This window comes from Pelodiscus sinensis, chromosome 1 (assembly GCF_052426305.1).
Source record: "Pelodiscus sinensis isolate ZL-2025 chromosome 1, ASM5242630v1, whole genome shotgun sequence".
Taxonomy (NCBI): domain Eukaryota; kingdom Metazoa; phylum Chordata; order Testudines; family Trionychidae; genus Pelodiscus; species Pelodiscus sinensis.
This window is the reverse complement of record NC_143052.1, coordinates 286,282,050-286,304,744: the sequence shown is the minus strand read 5'-3', so window position 1 is coordinate 286,304,744 and position 22,695 is coordinate 286,282,050. Positions and strand designations below refer to the sequence as shown.

The following is a 22,695-nucleotide window of genomic DNA, read 5'->3' as shown; positions in this document are numbered from 1 at the left end:
AAATTATATAGCATTGAATAAACAGTGAACAATTAATCTTTCAAAAGCTTTAGGAGATAAAGTGCCATGGTTTATCTTGAGTTTACAGATGAAGAGAATGAGGCAGAGACACTTGAGTACTTATTGGGATAGTCCTTTGACATTAGGTAATTTTAGGATTCTACCCTTTACTGACCTGGAAATTTACAAAAAGTAGTGAGAAACCATTGGAAATGTGCAATTTGGTCCCAGATCCTGTACCTTTGATGCACGTTCTTTGCCAATTTTCATCCTAATTGTGAACTACTCAAGTACATGACAATACTGATTACATTATAAAAATCCAATAGATTACAGTAGCTAGATGTGTCTCTGTTAATAATAAATTAGTTTAAGTGTAAATGTGAGTCTACCTGTTAAAAGCAATTATAGTGGAATACACACAGCATGCGCATATGTATACATCAGCACTTGAGTCCTAATATAAGAAGTGGTGGAACTTCACAGACCTAACTCCCTGCTCTGGAAAGAGAGTTGGTGACTTGAATATGTGCTACATAAATATTAGAGCTGCAATTTTTATTAGCAATATCACTGCAGATACTCTATTAGTTTGTATTATTCATTAATTGTTCCATCTAATTAGGGAGTATTGTTAATTTCCAGAGGGAAACCTATTCACCAGTCTCTGCTAAGAAAGACGGTAGTTAGATGCAGGGTCTTAAGGTTTAATAAAGAATAGGAAAAGAAGTGGTGGAAGATCCTGGAAATTAGAAAGATCTGATAGATATGCTAGCCCATATCCCTATTCATGCAGGTTATTTCTTTATAATTTTTTTTAGGGAATTTGGTAGTGTACCTCAAGCATGCCGGCTGCACATGGCTCATCAGGGTTAGCCGCTGGTGGGCTGCCAGAGGGCTTTTTTATATGAGTCCGCAGGCATGGCTACTTGCAACTCCCACTTACTGCAGGTCACTCTTCTAGGCCAATGGAAGCTGCAGGAAGTAGTGACCCAGCCCAAGTTGCTTCCCACTGCTCCCATTGGTTAAGAACAATAAACGGTGGCCACTGAGAGCTGAAAGTGACCGTTCCTGCATACACTCAGGTAAACAAAGTATCTGGCAGGCTGCCAGTGGCTAACCTTGATAAATTTCATCCCACCTATGAGCCAGAGGTTTCCCATCTCAATTTACATTTAGGGCATGTCTACAAAGCCCTACAAAGGTCGAAAGCTGAAATAGGTTACACAACCTGAGCTAGGCCAATTGTGTAGCTTAAGTTGAAATAGCTTATTTCGGCTTTTGGTGCTGTCTACACAGCAGGAAGTCCAAGAAAGAGCACTCTTCCTCTGACTTTCCTTTCTCCTTGTAAAATGAGAGTTACAGGAGTCAGAGTAAGAAGTCCTCCAGTCCAACCTTATATTGAAATAACTGCTTGCTGTGCAGACTCAGACTGTGTTATTTTGGAATAATGTCAGTTATTCCGGAATACCGCTGTTGTGTAGACATAGCCTTAAAGAATGATCAACTGGGTCAAGGGTCCAGTACTGAGTAGTCCTTAAACATGTGTGTAAGCTTATTGATGTAAATAGGACTACTCATGTGAGTAAAGATGGCTTAAATAAATCATGTTTATAGGATCAGGTCATGGTTTAATATCTCTATGAAGACTGTCAGGCAGAATTTTCCATTTTTACCTGTACTGATTGTTACTGATAGTTTCATTAGCTTCTAGTTATTTAACTGAGGGAGTTGGCAAATGTCATTGTGGAGCCTTTGGCTATTATCTTTGAAAAGTCGTGGAGATCGGGAGAAATCCCGGATGACTGGAAAAAGGCAAATGTAGTGCCCATCTTCAAAAAAGGGAAGAAGGATGATCCAGGGAACTATAGGCCGGTCAGTCTTACCTCGGTTCCTGGAAAAATCATGGAAGGGATCCTTAAGGAATCCATATTGAGGCACTTGGATGAGAGGAAAGTGATTAGGAATAGTCAGCATGGATTCACAAAGGGCAAGTCGTGCCTGACCAATCTGATTAGCTTCTATGATGAGGTAACTGGCTCGGTGGACATGGGGAAGTCAGTGAATGTTATATACCTTGACTTTAGCAAGGCTTTTGATACGGTCTCCCACAATATTCTTGCCAGCAAGTTAAGGGATTGTGGATTGGATAAATGGACGGTAAGATGGATAGAAAGATGTCTAGAAAGCCGGGCCCAGTGGGTAGTGATCAATGGCTCGATGTCAGGATGGCAGTTGGTTTCTAGCAGAGTGCCCCAAGGTTCGGTTCTAGGACCGGTTTTGTTCAATATCTTTATTAATGATCTGGATGAGGGAATGGATTGCACCCTCTGCAAGTTTGCTGATGACACTAAGCTGGGGGGAGAGGTAGATACGCTTAAGGGCAGAGATAGGGTACAGAATGACTTAGACAAATTGGAGGAGTGGGCCACAAGAAATCTGATGAGGTTCAACGAGGACAAGTGTAGAGTCCTGCACTTGGGATGGAAGAATCCCAAGCATAGTTACAAGCTGGGGACCAACCGGTTAAGTAGTAGTTCTGCAGAAAAGGACCTGGGGGTTACAGTGGCTGAGAAGCTAGATATGAGTCAACAGTGTGCCCTTGTAGCCAAGAAGGCTAATGGCATATTAGGTTGCATTAAGAGGAGCATTGCCAGCAGATCCAGAGATGTCATAATTCCCCTTTATTCGGCTTTGGTGAGGCTGCATCTGGAGTATTGTGTCCAGTTCTGGACCCCCCACTACAAAAAGGATGTGGACGCATTGGAGAGGGTCCAGTGGAGGACAACCAAAATGATTAGGGGGCTGGAGCATATGACTTATGAGGAGAGACTGTGGGACTTGGGTCTGTTTAGTCTGCAGAAGCGAAGAGTGAGGGGGGATTTGATAGCAGCCTTCAACTTCCTGAAGGGAGGTTCCAAAGAGGATGGAGAGAGGCTATTCTCAGTAGTGACAGATGGCAGAACAAGGAGCAATGGTCTCAAGTTGTGGTGGGAGAGATCCAGGTTGGATATTAGGAAAAACTATTTCACTAGCAGGGTGGTGAAGCACTGCAATGGGTTACCTAGGGAAGTAGTGTAGTCTCCATCCCTAGAGGTGTTTAAGTCTTGGCTTGACAAAGCCCTGGCCGGGTTGATTTAGTTGGAATTGGTCCTGCCTAGAGCAGGGGGCTGGACTTGATGACCTTCTGAGGTCTCTTCAAGTTCTATGATTCTATGATTCTAATATGTGTTGCCTAATGTTCTATTATTCTACTATGAATGAATATATTGTACTGGATGGAAATTGTGAGGAAAATAGTTATTGAAGAGACAGCAAATGAGATTTTACAATAATGTCTCGCAGTGACATAAGTCAAAACAACTTCCTCTGATGGAACTGGTAAGTTAAGATAATAAATATGAAATAATTTCAAGAGAAGAAACGAAACATTAAGAGCATTACATATGACATTTCTGCTACAAATCTGGATAAAATCTGACTGATTTTTATTGACTTGTATGTATTTTCAGTGGTGTTTGGAAAAGTAGTTCAATTTTTATACATTTGCATCTTCTTGAAATGTTGAGATCCTTAAAAATTTATTACTTATCCTGATGAAAACCAGATACATACTTTTTTTTTCCAATACATATAACTAAGATTCCTAATCTGAGATTTCAGGAGATCAATCCTTCTCTGCTTACTCACAAGAGTAATTCCATTGCCTTCATTGAAACTTTTCCTATAAGTAAATTTAGTAGGAATTACCCCCTCAAGGTAATAATTATTACTTCAAAGTCTAAGAAAGATAAGAGTTGTAGATTCACTTGGTGCCACACTCCCAAGGGCTTTCACTTTATCAGAATTAACACAATAAAACTATTGCTTCTTTAACAGAAAGGTGTTGGTTTTTCACCACCATTACTTTCAAATATCTTTAGGGTGAGAAGATAATTTATTTGAGAAATGTAGTCTTTTGTGGTTTTGAATGATCCGCAAGCAGACTTTGAGATTGGTGAATGTACTAATACAGTATTAAAAAAAAGTTTCATGGATGATTTCTGTGATCATATTTCAGCTGATATGCTTGTTTTGATGATGTCTTTGACTATATTCTATTTACTACCCATGGAGTGTGCCTAGACACCGAAGTCCATCTGGTATTGATTCTGATTTCTAAGGGGAAGTCTGGAACATTTATAAAGAGGAGGAGGGAAAGGGTTTACAAGTTGTCATGTGAAAATTTCTAATGCAAATAAATATTTGCAAACCTACTTTTGCTTTCTGAAAATATTATTGGGTCCTTAAGAAAAAAGTCACTTGTACTAAGGATTTTTTGTGTGTGATGGTTTGTTTTAATTTGTAGTATACAATTCACTCTAATAACCAGTATAAAAATTACAACACATAAGAGGTTGAGAAGTAATGCTGTCTAGTAGAAGTATATAGATTGAATATTGAACCTCAGTGAGCCCCAATACAATAATCTCAGTAAAATGACATTGACATAGTTTGTTGAATAAAAAAAGAAACAACTCATAAGCAGCTTAAGTCAGTGTTGTAAGTAATCAGTTAAGACATTAAAATCAACAGCATCAAAACCATATTTAGGTTAATAAAAAATTTGAATGTTTGATCAGCTGGATTGTGCCTTCAAAGGTTATTTTATCAACCACATAAATGTAGCCCTCCAGCGGGTGGAAATATAGCAGCAATTTCTATGATATATCATCTTGGCATATAAAATGGACATAACAATGTTTCTTAGTGGAAAATCAGCACGGAAATTAATTTTAGAACAAAAATATGAATGCTTTAATAATTTTTATTATCATTATTATTGTTATTATTATTGTGATTTTTTTCTACTTTGCCTTTGGCTGTTTCTCCCAATGAGTGAATTCGCTCTCTCCCTCTTCTAGATCCCCTGTTTATTTGTAAGAAATGCCACCAACAAAATTAATAATTTTCACCAGTATACAGAATCCATAAACTAAATTTCACTTCTAGGGATGAGAAAGAATTCAGCTTCTCATTTTGGTTGTCCCTGCTTTTTTAGCCGAGACTGTTCCAAAGGTGCCAGTTGGTGTTAACTACAATAATAGTTTATGGGGCATTGGTCTGAAACTCTCACAAGCCATTGAGAGATTGAGACTGCTCTCATTTAGTGACCTCACCCCTATTTAGAAACAGAAATATTAATACAAAATTGAAACGTTAAGAAAACTTTTCACTGCTGTATCAGCAGACAAAATATGTGTGTTGTGGGTTTTTTGACCTTGTGTAGTTTATATATATTTTACTCACATAGAAATACTGCTACTTCTCATTAAGTTTAATGAACACTTCAAAAATGTCCCTTACTCTTGTGAAGCTGAATGACTGGCTTATGGAGAGTGGTTACGCTTCTTCATATAGATAGAAAAAGGGCTTCAAAGGAAAAGAAAAATATTGAACAATCACCATGGTTACAAGTTCAATTATTAACATTCAAACTGAGAGTTCAAACTAAAAAACCAATTACCAATGATTTAGCAGTCAAGCTACAAAAATACATATATAAAATAAGCCTTGAGGATTACAACAAATTCAAAATAATAATAATAATAATAAAAGTAATAACAGCTAAACCTAGGGTACTCATATACATATCTTGAAATCCCACATGCTGGATGCAGAAATTGAAAGAGGCAAATTCTCAGTTAAAGAAAGCTTAACAAAGGCGGTAAATTGACATTAAATTTGAAAATGGCATGTATTGACACTCCCATCTGCTCTTCTTAAAGGAAATGCAAAAAAGGAAGACCTCAGACAACGAGGAGAAGATTTACTGAGATTGAAGGACCACAACTGGGGTATCCTGGAGTCAGCTAGAAGTTTTGTCTCGAGATAGATGAAGTGGAGGAGACTTGAAGATTACCTATGCTCCACTCAGAGTACAAGGGTTTAAGAAGAAGAAATAGTTAGGAGGAAGAAAAGTACAAGAGGAGATCTGGGATTGGCAGTCTTATCTCACATGATCCTCTAAGCTCCAGGCAATGGAATTTAGCTGAATCAAATGACCTTCCATTTACAAATAATTCATCCATAACATCATCTTGAGCTACCTGAGTAACAACCCTGTCTTCATATCCTTTGTATGATGAACAGCGTAAAATAGTGTTTTCAGTGGCAGGTCTACATTTAGCCTGAGCTCTCTAGTGTAATAGATTTTGTGGAACGGTCTAACTGCAGTTTCAGTTTTATCAAGTTCCTTGTTCTTCAAATACATGATAGAGTGAGACTCCTACAAAAGCTCCCTACGTGCCTTAAACCAAAGCCATGCACTCATGAGTTCTGCTGGCTGCTGTTTATGTTCATAGTCATTAGTGAGCAAGACCTCACACCTCCACCATAAGAATTGCTGGAACATATCCCCACAAAAGGAAAGAAGTGGGACAATAGGGAATGGTGTAAGGCAAAGTGATGTGTCTTCCAAAATCCTAGAATGAGAGCACAGTCTACCCAACTAAGCAAAATCATAGAGAGTAAATCTAGAGGCCCACAGACACTTCAGAGGCTCTGAAATTGAGTTTTCAGTTGCAGAAGCTGGAACAATGCTCCTGACAGACCCTTCAACCATAAGAAATGAGGAGTAAAGGGGCAAAAAATCTCCATCTACTTCTTCATCTTCACAGTTGTTCCAGTGGGGTTTGTGCATTCTTATGAATTCAAGAACATTGTCAAAGCCTCCTTAGGGAAGAAAAGAGGGAAGTATACGAGGAGGGATAGTCATGGAGGCAAGAATTCATTTATAAAAATGCCCTGCTTCTCCCCACTCCCCCCCAGCAACTCCACAGTTCCCAAACACAGTAGATCTGTAATGCAACATCCACTCCACACAACTTTCTCCACCAGGCAGTACAACCTCATGAACAGTAACTCCAGTATTATGTACATGTATAAGTGACTAAGGGCCTTATGTTTCACGGTATTTAGGTGCCAAATGATGCAAAGAGGTGCCTAGTGGAATTTTCAAAAGCCTAAGGGGACAACATGTTTCTTACTTCCACATACCAATGGGTCAGGGTCTGGCCCAAAATGTTATTATTACCTTTTAAAAGTGACAAGGCTCCACATCTATTAAGTGTTGTTTAGTCTTTTCTATAATAGTGATTATCTGTGAAGTTAACAAAAAGGTAATAGTATCAGAAGGGTAGCCATGTGAGCCTGAATCTGCAGAAGCAACGAGGAGTCCTGTGGCACCTGATAGGCTAACAGATTTATTGGAGCATAAGCTTTCGTGGGCAAAGACCCACTTCATCAGATGTGGGTCTTTGTCCACAAAAGCTTATACTCCAATAAATCTGTTAATCAATCAGGTGCCACAGGACTCCTCGTTGCTTCTGCAGATTCAGGCTCACATGGCTACCCTTCTGATACTATTACCTTTTTGTTAACTTCACAGATAATCACTATTATAGAAAAGACTAAACAACACTTAATAGATGTGGAGCCTTAGAGAGAGAGAGAAGAGTCTGAGGTTTATGTTTCCATTATCCTAGCACATTTGGATTGTCTCCCACACATATTTTATGCTTTAACAAATTGAAAACATGAAAAAGCAAACTTCTGTATTTGTAAAGATGCTGAGGCAGGCCTCAATTGTGTCTTGCAAATTTTTAAGTAGTGAGTAAAGCACAAACAAGGAAAATTATTCACACTTTAGAACTACAAAAGAGTAATGTGATAGGTAGATAGATGTATCTCTAATGTTTTTTATAGGGTAGCTTACTAAAAAAGATAGAGTGATTTATATAAGTCAACATGGATAATTAAGCGATGTTACCAAATTATGGCCATCCATACTAGAATGAAAGTAAGTATGAAAAGAAACAAGGAAATCTTTGGCCTTATCTATGTTGAAATAAGGTCAAATGTATAAAGGTTGATTTTTAGCACCCCTTTTTGTAAAGTTGATGCATGTCCCCACTGTGCACAAGAATTCAAACTAGTTTGAATTAGCATGTCCCCAACAGAGTAGACACCAGGGCAATTAAAAGAGCACTGTGAGGGGCATTGCAAATCACAGAAGTTTTGAAAGACAGTTTTATGAATTGCCAGATTTGAGAGTCATGTATATTGCTCTTAATGAGGTGCCCCTGAATTCAGCTGAAGTAGGGGAAATAGATGGAAAGATGTGGAATCCCTAAATTCACATCTTGAGGTGCAGAATGGCAAAAAAGCATCAGCAAACCCCCAGGTCACCAGACACCACACCAAAGCACTACGGTGAAGTCTGGCATCTGAGGTAGAGGGGTTATGAGGGGCTGTGGCTGCTACTTCTGCTCCATGCAGTGAGTGGAGAACAAGAGGACAGTGGGGAGGCAATGAGGGGTCCTGGGGAAAAAGGAGGACACTATGAAGAGAAGGGAAGCAAGGGAACAAGAGGAAGTGTGGGGCACGGGAGACCATAAGTGGGGGACAGACAAGGGAACATGGGAGTGGAGAAGAGAGAAGATGAAGCAGTGTCATGGGGGAAAGAGGAGAAAGTAGTAGAGCAGGTGGGCAGGGAGGAAGTCACTGCGCAGGGGGGCAGTGATGGGTGTTGATCTGCTCAATACCTGAAACACGCCACCAAAAGTGGAGCTAGGGTAGACCCCCCACACTGGGCCTTACTGCTGTCCTGGGACCGGGGGTGGGGGATCTCTGCCCTCCTCCCAACTCCTCCCACCCCCAGCTTAGTGTGTATGCACTTGAGGTAGTGCATAGGGGCGCTCATGCTGGATGATTGGCTGGGAAGGCAGGCAGACAACTCTGAGCAGAGCACCTGCAAACCTCCCCACCCCCAGCCAAGTGCCAGACAGCCATTCTGTGACAGGGCATTGAGTTCAACGCTGGGAGACCATGGCCCCTGTGTTAGAGGCTCAACTCTCCTTCCCTCCCCTCTTCCCAGTCTAACAGAGACCCATCCTCAGCACAGTTAAGCTCCGCACCCTGCTCTCTTACCTGCTCTCTCTTCAGTGGTCACATGGTGCACCCAATGCTGTGGGACTCTACACAGCCTCATACTTTGCCTCTTGGTAGGGATAGCCCTGGAAGGAAGGATGAAAAGGAGAAAGGAAAAATGAGTGACTGCAAAAGTGAAAGAGTGAACTGGAAGCCTTAGCAAAAAATTGCCCATCTATAAAAAGGGAAATAAGAACAACCCAGGAAACTACAGAACAGTCAATATTCTTCTGTGCCAGGAAAGATAATGGAGCAAGTAATTAAGGAATTCATCTGCAAACCCCTGGAAGGTAATAAGGTGATAGGTAACAGCCAGCATGGATTTGTATAGAACAATTCATGTCAAAGCTTTCTTTGATAGGATAACGAGTCTTGTGGATAAGAAAGAAGTGGTGGATGTGGTATACCCAGACTTCAGCAAGGCATTTGATATGGTCTCACAATATCTTCTTATTAATAAACTAGGCAAATACAACTTAGATGGGGCTACTATAAGGTGGGTGCATAAATGGATGGATAACCATTCTCAGACAGTAGCTAATAACAGTTCACAATCCTGCAGGAAGGGTGTAACAAGTGGGGTTCAGCAGGGTCTGTTTTGAGACCAGTTCGCTTCAATATCTTCATCAATTATTTAAATATTGGCATAGAAAGTACGCTTATTAAGTTTGCAGATGATACAAAGCTGGGAGGGGTTGCAACTGCTTTGGAGGATAGGGTCATAATTCAAAATGATCTGGACAAACTGGAGAAATGGTCTGAGATAAATGGGATGAAGTTCAATAAGGACAAATGTAAAGTTCTCCACTTCGGAAGGAACAATCCGTGTCACAGAATGGGAAGTTACTGCCTAGGAAGGAGTACTGCAGAAAGGGATCTAGCTAAATATGAGTGGACCACAAGCTAAATATGAATCAACAGCATGATGCTGCAAAAAAGAAAGCATACATGATTCTGGGATGCATTAACAGAAATGTTGTGAGCAAGACAGGAAAAGTCATTCTTCTGCTCTACTCTGTGCTGATTAGGCTTCAGTTGGAGTATTGTGTCCAGTTCTGGGCACCACATTTCAAGAAAGGTGTGGAGAAATTGGAGAGGGTCTAGAGAAGAGTAACAAGAATGATGAAAGGCCTGGAGAACATGACATATGAAGGAAGATTGAAGGAATTGGGCTTGTTTAATTTGGGAAAGAGAAGACTGAGGCTATGTCTAGACTGCAAGCTTCTTTCAGAAGAAACATTTCCAGAAGAGATCTTCCTGAAAAACTTCTTTCGAAAGAGAGCGTTCACACTGCCAAAGCGCATCAAAAAAGCTATCTGCTTTTTCGGAAGATAGTGTCCACACTGAATGGATGCTATTTCATATTTCAGCTGTGATTACTATGGATGGAGTGGCCATTAGATCACCTGTGCTTTTTCCTCTGTCCTCTTCTTCCAAAAGAACGCCCTTTTCCCTGTTGTCAGCCGACGGTCAGGGCAGTGTGTGCGTGTGTGTTACACCCAAGTCTTCAACTGCTGAGACACAGAGTCTCGTTGCAGCGGGCAGCCTAGGAGGCTGGAGGGCACCCTGAAAAGTAGTTTAACGTCCGTGACTTTACTGCTAGGACCGAGGTCCCGTCGCAGAGGGTAGCCAAACAGGCTAACAGACGCCCCAGTGTGTACAGGAAGAGCTTATTACGCTTCAGATTTTAGCTGCTAGAATTTCATAATTCCTTCGCAGCGGGCAGCCTCGGGGAGACTGAGAAGCGCCCCAACTGAATTTTGCCACCTGGGTGTGACACAAATTCAAACGCCCAAGCTCTTCCTATACTATGTGTGTACTATACGCCTAAGACTTTAACTGCTGAGACCGGGGGTCCCTTGCAGTGGGCAACCTGGAAGAGGTTGAAAGGCGCCCCAATAAGTGTACAGGGAGAGCTTATTACGCTTCAGATTTCAGCTGCTAGAATTTCATAATTCCTTCGCAGCGGGCAGCCTCGGGGAGACTGAGAAGCGCCCCAACTGAATTTTGCCACCTGGGTGTGACACAAATTCAAACGCCCAAGCTCTCCCTATATCTGTCCCTTTATGACCGGCTGAAGTTCTTTTGTTTGTGTTCGGTTCGGGTACAGCAGCACGGGTTCAAGTCAGAAGCTTGACACGCACTGGCTTATTTATAGGAGAAAGAAAGAGAAAAGAAATAAAGAAACTTGGTTCAGTGTATATAGATATATATATATATTATAAGTGAATGAGGGCACCCCACTTGTTCCCAAAGTTTATAGCAAAATCACCTTACCAAAGGTGATTTACAATAGAAATGAAGCAGTTTGACTTTAAGAAAACTATAATAAAGTAACTAACTTACAACAGAGAGACAATTAGAGTGTACACATAAAGAAAAACACATTGCAGGTACAATTCTCACCCCTGCGTTCCAGACTTGGCGTGGCCAGCGTCTTTCTCTCAATCCCTCGGGAAGAAGTAGGGCGAGGTTGGGCGTCCCACGGACCTCGGGAGACAATCAATACCTGCCAGCAGGTGTAGGTGATTGGAGCTCAAATTGGGTGGGCAACTCAACCCTCTTTATACCCCTTGGGTCACATGGGCTTCTTCCTGGTCTTAAGTGGCCAATCAGGAAAAATGGCTTTGAATGCCAAGTTTCCCACGAAGGGTGCAAAGCATAATTCACACCTGGGAAGATGCAGACAATGGGCACCTCTGGTATGTGATGGGCGAAGATTCCTCTCCCGAGACAGTGCAGGCGTGTCAATTACTGATACTAGCCATCACGGCGACGGGAGGCCTCCCAGTCGTCAGCTAGCCCATTTACTGTCTGGTTTCTGTTTATGGTAGAATAAGGGACAGGCACCACACCTGCGTTCCCAGGGCATCAAAGGCTGACTGCCTTTCTCTTGCTCTCTGGGGGGGGGAAAAACAAGATGGGGCTCGTGGAAAAACAAGATGGGGTGTTGTGTCTGGCTACATTCCACCCCCTTGACACGCCTCACTATGTCTCAGAACGCAAGATGGCGGTGATGCCAGCACCTTTTGCCCTTCTTGGAGGAAGCTAAAATCGCCCTATCGGCAGGGTCTGATCAGATAATTTTGGATCAAGGGATTGATTAGGATCGCTTCCCAACGCCATATATCGGACCTGTACAGAGGAGGTAGCAGTGTACACCAAACGCTTAACAATACATAGAAGCATGCAGCAAGCAATTACAACAAGTAAAACGGTTAACATAGTATTTACAATAGAGTGAAGGAATGGAGTTAACGAAAATCCTAGGTGTTGGGCTAGCCAATCTAGCCATGAGGCTTTTCCATCCTCAGTTACAGCATGTAGTACCTTAACAGCGCCCTTTATAGCGAGTACATCTTGTTCAATTTGTCCTGATTTATTTACATAGAAGCAGCAAGATTGGTTGATTACCGCACATACTCCCCCCTGTTGGGCCAAAACTGCATCCAAGGCTATTCTGTTCTGCAGGGCAAAACGGGCTACTGATTGAATTTGCTCGTTAAGCAAGCCCAGAGCATCTGCAGTGTGGTTGAGTGCCTGTTCTATTTGCCCAGATACATTTACTATTGCCTTCTCTAGCTCAGCTACTCCAAGCCAGGGCAGGAGCGCACGGACGAACTGGTGGAAGCCTGTGGGACGTATTATAAGGGGATTAGTGGAAAACCTTCGTGGTGACCGGTGTAAGAAGCTCCCAAGATTAGTAATACCAGGAGCCATAATGTGAGGGTGTACAGTGAGTCCCCCAGGGGCAGCGTGCCCCATTGAGCAGCGCCCCATCCAATTCAGTGGCAGATACTTGTAGGCTTTCTGCCCGCAAATGAAAAAGAGTCCTGGCTCCTCCTTCAGAATGGGGGAGTAGGGTCCCTTATACCACCCTGTTCCAGTGGGTCCTTTCTTTGGGGTATGGTGGGTAGCACAGTAACTATCATTAGCAGCTGTGCAATGTAAGGCAAGCAGCAAATCCTGTAGGACCTGGTCCGCTGCAAAAAGCTCTGTCCTAGCGCACTGGTTTGGGAGTAGGGTATTACTGGTTACCAGTGTGGGGTTGTATATTTGACCGGTGTTAGGAATTATGAATAATGACTGATTGTACCAGGCTTTTCCCTCCAGGTATTGGCTGAAGTTTAGGGGAATAATGGTGACATTGCTAGATAGTGGTGTGCCACTGTGGGAGATATTATATCCCCCGCACCTTAAGGGTTTTTGGTGGGTTGCACTGGGATAGACATCCCAGACCTTTAATTTCTTATTAAAAATTACTATGTGGGTGCACTGCTGATCCCCTAACCACCCGAGGTGAGGTCCTGTACCATTTTTGTTCTCAAAGCAGATGGGGTATACTTCCCTAGAGGTTCCTGTTATATACTCCAGAGGTTGACCCCATAGTGTAGGTTGCCATTGTCCATGCCACCCCCAAGTTCCCTTCCCAGAGTCATTTAAAAGTTTGTAGTCGCTGGAGCTGCTGTCATCAAACCAGGCTGGTCCCCACTTGAAAACGTTGCTCTTGTTCCACCAGTCATTTAAGTTTAAAGGGACAAATTCAACTCCCAGTCCTGTGGGGGAACCTAGCAGGGTACATATCCAGCAGTTTGTAGCATCGGCTGCAGAGGCAATAGTCTGGATAGCATTCCTGAGAGGGTGCTCTGGTACAGCGGAGATCGCAGTGATTAGGAGAAACAGCAAAGCTCGATCCGGAGTCATGCTGCGTCTTGAGTTGGGTAATGAGGTATTGTTCTCTTGTTAACTCCTTCCCTGCAACAAAACAAAAAGTCAGCCGGTCTTGGATACAATCCAAGCCTCAGAAATGGTTAGTGGCAGTTTGTTGGGGTTTGCAATAATCCAAACGCCCTTGTTTTTATAAGACTGAAGTACACAGGTATGTGTGCCCAGGCTGGGGTGTTTGACCACAACAGTATCCCCAGGGGCATATTTGGAGTCCGTTAGTGGTGTCCCTGGAGTCAGAGAGGCTTTCCTTGTTGGGAAAAATCCTTTGCTAATTGGGCTACCCGTAGGGGTTTGCCGATTGTTTAGCCGTTGAACCACGGCATCCAGTCTGCCTCCCCAGGTTCCCTCTGTAGGCTTAAGGTGGTATTTTAGCAGTCCATTCCATCTCTCAATTATGCCATTGGACTGAGGTCGGTATGGGAGGTGAAAGGTCCATTGGACTCCATTCTGGAGAGCCCACTCCTGGACAGGCTTGTTTTTAAAATGTGAGCCATTGTCAGATTGAATTTCCTGAGGTGTTGGGACAAGTGCAATTAGGCGATTCAGTCCCATAATTGTGGATAGTCCTGTTGCTAAACGAGTAGGGTAAGCGAACCCTATACCTGAGATGACTTCCACTCCTGTGAGAATGTATTTCCACCCTTGCCTGGTGGTGGACAATGGACCCACATAATCGATCTGCCAGGTCCCCCATAGCGTTTTCCCATCCCTTAGTTTGGCAAACCGTTGTCCTTCCGTGATATGCCTCCTGGTCTCAGCACATGTAGTGCAGGCTTGCACTAAATCCCTAGCCTGTTGGTGGGTGATGGGCCACCCCCTGATATGTGCCTGCCTCACCAGCTCCTCACTCCCCGTGTGTCCCAGATTTTCATGCAGCCAGATGTATAGGCGTTCCCAGTCCACCTGGGTAACATAGATCTGTGCTGCTTCATCAGCTAGGTTATTCAATTGTGCAGTTGGGGTGTTATTCTTTTGGTGTGCTGACACATGTCCAATACTTAGGGGTTGCTGGGTGGCATGGTGGTATATCCACTTCCAGTATTCTAATCCCCATACGGATTTCCCTCCTATTTCCCAGTGGTTATTTTTCCAGTTAGTTATCCACTGGGTGGCTCCTGCCCATACAGCATAGGAGTCCGTATAGATAGTACTAGCACCTGCTTCACAAGCCAGCTTGATTGCTGCTAGTTCTGCAAGCTGAGCTGATCCGTCCACATCGGTGGTTAAGGGTGTGGTGGAATTGTCTGCTGGAACAGCTGCAGCCTTTCCTTTCCATCTCCCTTTAATCAATTTAGCACTACCGTCTGTGAACCACACTCCCTCAGGGTGAGATGGGTCAAATGCAGCGGCGTTTTGAATGGGAGAGGACTGTGGGGGCAGGTGATATTCACTGGGCATTCCTACCCTCCACAGAGACTCCTTAATCATAGTGGGGTTCTGTGCGGAGTCTGCACCACCCACTCTGTAGTGTATGTACAGTGCCCATTTCTGGGTGGTCATTTTCTGTGCTACTCCTGGCGGCAGCTCCTTTCCTTCCAATATGGGCTTAATAATTGGAAGGGGAGTGTGTATGGTTATAGCGCGATTTTGTGTTAGCTCCTCAGTCTCCCTTAGAGCAGTATAGGCTGCCAGGAGCACTTTCTCATAGGGAGTGTAATTGGCTTGCGATCCCTGCCATGACTTTGAGCCGAATTGTATGGGGCGGCGGGGTGCAGTTTCACTCTCTTGCCATAGGGCATAAGACATTCCCGTAGCTCCTATGGTGAGATACACGTGGAATGGAGCATCGGGATGGATTGGACCCAGAGCTTGGTATGTGTGTATTTCGTTTATTAGCTGCCGCAGCGCTTCCTCATGTACAGGGGTCCATTCCCAAACAGCACTTTTCTTTAGCAGATTATACAGTGGTCGGGCAATTACAGCAAAACCGGGCACATGTTTTCGCCAAAACCCTAAAACTCCCAGAGTTTGCCTTAGTTGGGACTTGTCCCCAGGTGAAGGTGCCTGGCTCAGTTCCTGTACAGTGTCATCAGGCACTGACCTCCGCCCTCCCATCCAGACAGCACCCAGGAACTTCACCTCATGAGAGGGACCCTGGCACTTATCTGGGGGTAAAGCTAACCCAAGATTTTCTAAGGCAGTTTTTACTAAGTCCACAGCTTGCTGCACTTCTTCAGTAATGTCCCCTCCTATTAGGATATCATCTATATATTGCAGCATTTGGATACTAGGTGGCATGGTTAAACCATCTAGGACCTTTGACAGTGCCCCATGGCAAATAGTGGGGGAATGTTTGAACCCTTGGGGCATACGTGTGAAAGTGTATTGGACACCCTTCCATGTAAAAGCAAATCTGTTCTGGTCTGCAGGCTGTAAAGGGACCATGAAAAACATGTCCTTTATATCTAGCACAGCTAGCCATTGCTTGTTCCAAGTTTGTATGGTATTTACAATGCTTGCTATGTTGGGGACTGCTGCTGTTAGGGGTCCTGTGTTACTGTTTAATTTTCTGTAATCAATTGTGAGCCTCCATTTACCATTAGGTTTCTTTACTGGCCATACCGGGGAGTTGTAAGGGGAGTGAGTGCGAATTAAGACTCCCCTTGTTTCCAGATCTTTAATTAGCTCAGTGACAGGCACTACAGCTTCAGCTGGGACATTGTATTGTTTTACATGAGTCACAGCTGATGGTGGGAGAGCAGGAGCTTGGGCTAGTAACCTGACACTATAAAGAGGAACTTTCCCCTCCTCCAGGATTGTTGTGCTGGGTTTGCAGCCAGCTCCGAATGCCCACCTTTCCCCACCAATGATTCCTTCCTTGCCCTTTAGGATGTCCATGCCCAGTATATTGGCATTCCCAAGTATTAACTCATGTTTCCTGGGCTGCTGGTAGGGGTTTAAAGGGATATCCAGTTTTACTTTGACCAGCGGGTAAGACACAATAGTGCCGTTTACTCCTGTAACCAAAACCTGCTTTCGGCCAGAAGGTGGAGGTCCAAGAAAGTTTTCTCTTTTAATCATGGATAATTGGGCTCCAGTGTCTACCAGGAAAGAGACAGCAGTCTTATCATTAACTGTTACTAAAATCCGGGGGTCGTTGTTAGGATTTTCTCTCTCTGCCTGCTCAAGTTTACTTATACAGAGAGAGATTGGACCCCCGCTTGTTAGTTTCCCTGGTCAATTTCAACAAGCGGCAGCAGCTCATGTAATTGCTGCCTTAGCTGTGCATGAGGAGGGTCAGAGCTGATGCGGGGAGCACTAGGAGTTACTGCTGCTTTCTCCTGCTCAACTCCCTTTGAGGCAGCCAGAAGCTTTAGCTTATCGGTTGCCAGCCCATGTAATAGATCTCGGGTGAACCCTAGATCCAAGCACCGTTTCCACAATTTAGTCCTAAATTCCCTCTCCTGTGGTGTTACTTCGCGTCTAGGCCTAAAGCCTTCCTGCTTGCTTCTATAATCTCCTTTTAAATTCCGCACCTTAACTTTAACCTGCGGTGCCTCAGTTTCCCCAAATTCTCGGAGATCCCGCAGCATAAAATCAAATAAGTCTTGATAGGTCATGCGGTGGTCCTGAGCATGATTTCTTGTGGCTAGTGCTATAGCCTTATAGGATCCGGGAGCCCCTTTTAGCACTGGTCTTAAATCTCCTGTCACTACCTGTTGTTCCCATGGGCTCTCTTCCTGCCTCCCATTTTGGGGACCCCCTTGACGGAGCATAGCTATTATAGCAACAGTTTGTAGGGCTCCTCTAAGTTCATCCCCATTAATCCATGGGATGCTAGTGGGTTCACCTCTGTCAGCGTGGTGAATTCCCCGAGCCCATCTACAGGCAAAGGTCCAGATAGACTTTGGACCCTCCTGATTCCTGGGGCTAAGGAATACTCCTGCACCCAGATTTACCCTGCCACACTCCCGGGAGGACAGTTGGGTATGGCCACCTCCTGTGTCCCATATCCTAGCTAGCCACTCTATCACCCCTTCCCCAGGTCTCTTGGCAAATTCGTCCTGGATCTTTCTCAACTCTGCAGGCTCATAACTGCGAGTAGTAATTCGGGTGGGTCGGGATTCTGTCCTTTTGCTAGTGGAGGGGTTATCTTCATCAACCTCACTCTCATCTTTCTCAGTTAGGTCCTTTTGGTATGTGATGATGGGTCTCATGTGGACAGGGGGATTCCCTAACTCAGGGGAGGTGGGACACTCATCATCGGAGGAGTCCCAGATGTCTCCATCCCAATCCTCCGGATCTACCCAGAGAGCAGCCTCTACTTTGGCTTGATTAATTTTTCGGGGCTTGCTCTCTAATCTCGCTCTCCTTTCTGCTCCCTCCCTTTTTATTATTGGAGCAAGACGTTGTTCTAATTGGTGCACATCATTGCTCAGCAAGCGCGCCCGGGTGTCTAGGTTCTGGCAGCGCCGCTCTAGCTCATCCCTCTCCTTCTGTACCCTTTCAAGCTCCATTTCCAATTTTAAATGGCTTTTACATGCTGTCTGCAGGGCACCTTTAAATAGCCAAATGCATGCTCCTTTCCCCTTTCCCCTTTTCATTTTACAAGCAGTTCTCCAGTTACAGAACTGCAACCACAGTTCCTCAGGGTTTCCCCACTCCTCTTCTAACATTTCTTTATCCCATTTAGGGTCAGCCCAACCTTCCTGGGCGAAGCTCTTTTCTACCTTGCTAAAATCAGTGACAGGCTTCATGCTGCTGTATTTTGAACCGATATCACAAATCCTGCCGACTACGCCAATTCTGTCAGCCGACGGTCAGGGCAGTGTGTGCGTGTGTGTTACACCCAAGTCTTCAACTGCTGAGACACAGAGTCTCGTTGCAGCGGGCAGCCTAGGAGGCTGGAGGGCACCCTGAAAAGTAGTTTAACGTCCGTGACTTTACTGCTAGGACCGAGGTCCCGTCGCAGAGGGTAGCCAAACAGGCTAACAGACGCCCCAGTGTGTACAGGAAGAGCTTATTACGCTTCAGATTTTAGCTGCTAGAATTTCATAATTCCTTCGCAGCGGGCAGCCTCGGGGAGACTGAGAAGCGCCCCAACTGAATTTTGCCACCTGGGTGTGACACAAATTCAAACGCCCAAGCTCTTCCTATACTATGTGTGTACTATACGCCTAAGACTTTAACTGCTGAGACCGGGGGTCCCTTGCAGTGGGCAACCTGGAAGAGGTTGAAAGGCGCCCCAATAAGTGTACAGGGAGAGCTTATTACGCTTCAGATTTCAGCTGCTAGAATTTCATAATTCCTTCGCAGCGGGCAGCCTCGGGGAGACTGAGAAGCGCCCCAACTGAATTTTGCCACCTGGGTGTGACACAAATTCAAACGCCCAAGCTCTCCCTATATCTGTCCCTTTATGACCGGCTGAAGTTCTTTTGTTTGTGTTCGGTTCGGGTACAGCAGCACGGGTTCAAGTCAGAAGCTCGACACGCACTGGCTTATTTATAGGAGAAAGAAAGAGAAAAGAAATAAAGAAACTTGGTTCAGTGTATATAGATATATATATATATTATAAGTGAATGAGGGCACCCCACTTGTTCCCAAAGTTTATAGCAAAATCACCTTACCAAAGGTGATTTACAATAGAAATGAAGCAGTTTGACTTTAAGAAAACTATAATAAAGTAACTAACTTACAACAGAGAGACAATTAGAGTGTACACATAAAGAAAAACACATTGCAGGTACAATTCTCACCCCTGCGTTCCAGACTTGGCGTGGCCAGCGTCTTTCTCTCAATCCCTCGGGAAGAAGTAGGGCGAGGTTGGGCGTCCCACGGACCTCGGGAGACAATCAATACCTGCCAGCAGGTGTAGGTGATTGGAGCTCAAATTGGGTGGGCAACTCAACCCTCTTTATACCCCTTGGGTCACATGGGCTTCTTCCTGGTCTTAAGTGGCCAATCAGGAAAAATGGCTTTGAATGCCAAGTTTCCCACGAAGGGTGCAAAGCATAATTCACACCTGGGAAGATGCAGACAATGGGCACCTCTGGTATGTGATGGGCGAAGATTCCTCTCCCGAGACAGTGCAGGCGTGTCAATTACTGATACTAGCCATCACGGCGACGGGAGGCCTCCCAGTCGTCAGCTAGCCCATTTACTGTCTGGTTTCTGTTTATGGTAGAATAAGGGACAGGCACCACACCTGCGTTCCCAGGGCATCAAAGGCTGACTGCCTTTCTCTTGCTCTCTGGGGGGGGGAAAAACAAGATGGGGCTCGTGGAAAAACAAGATGGGGTGTTGTGTCTGGCTACACCTGTCCACACACGCCTTTTTTCAAAAGGGTTCTTTTGGAAAAAGTCTTCTTCCTCATAGAATGAGGATTACCAATGTCAGAAAAACAGATTACCAATGTCTGTTCTTTTGATTTTCTTTCAGAAGAATGCGATTGCAGTGTGGACATAATTGAAGTTTTGTTGGAAAAACAGCCATTTTTTCTGAAAAAGCTCTGTAGTATAGACATGAAAGAGATTTTCAGGAATCTAAAAGGGTGTCACAAGGAGGAGGGAAAAAATTGTTCTCCTTGGCCTCTGAGGATAGGACAAGAAGCAATGGGCTTAAACTGCAGCAAGGAAGGTTTAGATAGACATCTATCTAGGATGGTCTAGACGGTGCTTGATCCTGCCATGAGGGCAGGGGACTGGACTCACTGACCTCTTGAGGTCCTTTCCAGTTCTAGTATTCTGTGAGTCTAAATTCTGTGATTTTATGCAGAGGGAATTGGAATTTACTAGGTTGTCAATCATGCAGAGAAGTCCCACTGAATCTGTGTTCATGGATACAAACATGGAGGAGAAACAACTTCTATCATTAAACAGTCTCCACCATGTACACTTACAATTATAAATATACACGGACCTACTCCTACCATATTTAGAAATCCCATTGAGTTCAGTGGAAATTCCATGCATGGAATGAATATTATTATAACATAATTGAGTACTTTATGAGTAATTTATGAATGTTAGAGATAGAAGGGCATGAATAGTTCCTTTTGTGGATAACTGCATCATGTATATGAGACAGTCACATAACATAATGATAATATATGCCTGTACTGGTCTTGGCCTCGAGGGAGGCCAAGCTGCCTTACTACACTGTGGACTGACCAGTTGAAGGGTCCCAGGGAGCCCTTCTCCAAGGCTGGCCCACTAGTGGATAAGGCGGGGCTGATGGGCTACAATCTAGCTAAACAGCAGTTTTAATGTCTGGACCCTACCTTAGGGTGAGGCCATTAACAGTTCAGGAGCTCAGGCCTGGCTGTAGGCAGAGCAGCTATTAGTAATGTCATGCCCTTGGTCAAGGTAGGGCAACAACAAGCAGTTCAAGAAGTTTAAGGCTTGAGCAACAGTTCATACAATCAAACTATGGGTCAGGGCAAGGCATCACCACAGGTGCACACAGTTGTTAAAGATCAGGCCTGTCTGGACTGCTGAGCGGCAGTACATAGGCCTGGGCCCTTACTTAGCATGGGGCAACAAATAACAGAGAGACAGTTTCCAGGATGATAAACAGTTTAAAACTCAGACTGGTCTGCAGTCTAAGCAGGGGTTGGTTCTCCTTGCTGGTGGACAGCCGACAAGCATGGTGGGGGGTGTTACTACATGTTTTAATAAAATCCAGGTCTTCAATTATTATTTTTTCCATGTCATGTTTTCACTAGATATTAGAGTAAAGCATGGAATAAATTTGACAATAGCTCAGCCTTAGAACTTTGGAAGTAATACTTTCCTAATCATTTATTTGATAAGTTTTGTGATATTACTGAAAAAATTAGTTAATGATTTTTTCTACTATTCGCTGAGAAGCATAAACCTGGCACAATAGTTTGCTAATATGTTTATTAAAAAGTTATTAAACAAAATTCAAGAAATATTTTCTTTACTATTCATTCAGGTCTTCTCAGCCTCTGCAATTCATCACCATTGTGGACAAGAAGCAAATAAAGTGTTATTTAGAATTATATTATGGAGTAATAAAAGAGATATTTTAATATATGTTATTTTAAATAAGAACCTACTAGCCTGAGTTCAGTTAATTAATTTCTGAACTTTCACAGTTACTGTAACCACTAATTGTTTCAGTACTTTTACAGAGAATGTCTCTTTGTCAGCACTAATAGCCATGTTCATTGATCATGCTATACTAGACCAATGAACACCAGTAATATACTCTCAGTACTTATTCTATCATAATTTTATCCCTTAATACATTGAAAACTGGAGGCTAAATAGAAGCATAATCTGCCCTGAATAATGTGCAGAGTGTAGTTGTGATGCTCCAGAGCCAACCAGAGAAAGACTGGTAACCCTGGTTTCCTTGTTGCCTATGGAGTCTGCTCTCATTCACAGTGAACCACAATGCAGGTAGCCTGTGCAGCAAAATAAGGAGACTCTTGTCTCTTGCCTTAGGCGCATGTATACAATTTTCTCTATCGAACATGCTCTATCGCTATTGTCAGGAAGTAATTTCCTACAGGTCATTCTGAGACTATCAAGGCATGTGAACATCTGCTTGTAAACATACCTGCAATCCTCAGTGAAGGAAACCATGTTAGTGGAGCAGTTTATTTTTCTAAACATACACTAGCAATTTAACAACACTCAAAAGAACCCAGAGATTTTTAGTAATCTGGTGATAAATCCTAACCTGTTTAATTGACTTTAGATACTTTGTGTGATTTAAAATGTGCACTTAGTGGGGAAATCACTGTACAGTTTTTTCTTGTAAGAAGGGTGCCACTAAAAGCAGTAATGTAAGTGTTTATGACAAATGGCTGACATATCAAATATGTATGATTTCCAAATGGTCAGCTGACATTCTGAGTAGAGTATCTATTTCATGCCCCCTTATGCAGTCAAATGTTATGGAGTAGCTATTCTTCTTCTCCAAATGGCTTACTTAGGTCACTGATCTAATTACCTTCTGAGATTTCTGAGAAAGGAACATGAGCAATGAGCATTCATTTGAAAGTATGTGTGTGTTTTTAATGATGTC

At 43.6% G+C, this 22,695-nt stretch overlaps 1 protein-coding gene across 1 annotated transcript; it reads right to left on the bottom strand.

The window, feature by feature from the left end:
• Positions 1 to 11,342: 11,342 nt before the first annotated feature.
• LOC142823238 (endogenous retroviral envelope protein HEMO-like) lies at positions 11,343 to 13,683 on the bottom strand. The gene has a single exon (XM_075913997.2). The coding sequence runs from the start codon at positions 13,672 to 13,674 to the stop codon at positions 12,019 to 12,021; it is 1,656 nt and encodes a 551-aa protein (XP_075770112.2). The 5' UTR covers positions 13,675 to 13,683; the 3' UTR covers positions 11,343 to 12,018.
• Between the last annotated feature and the right edge of the window lie 9,012 nt (positions 13,684 to 22,695).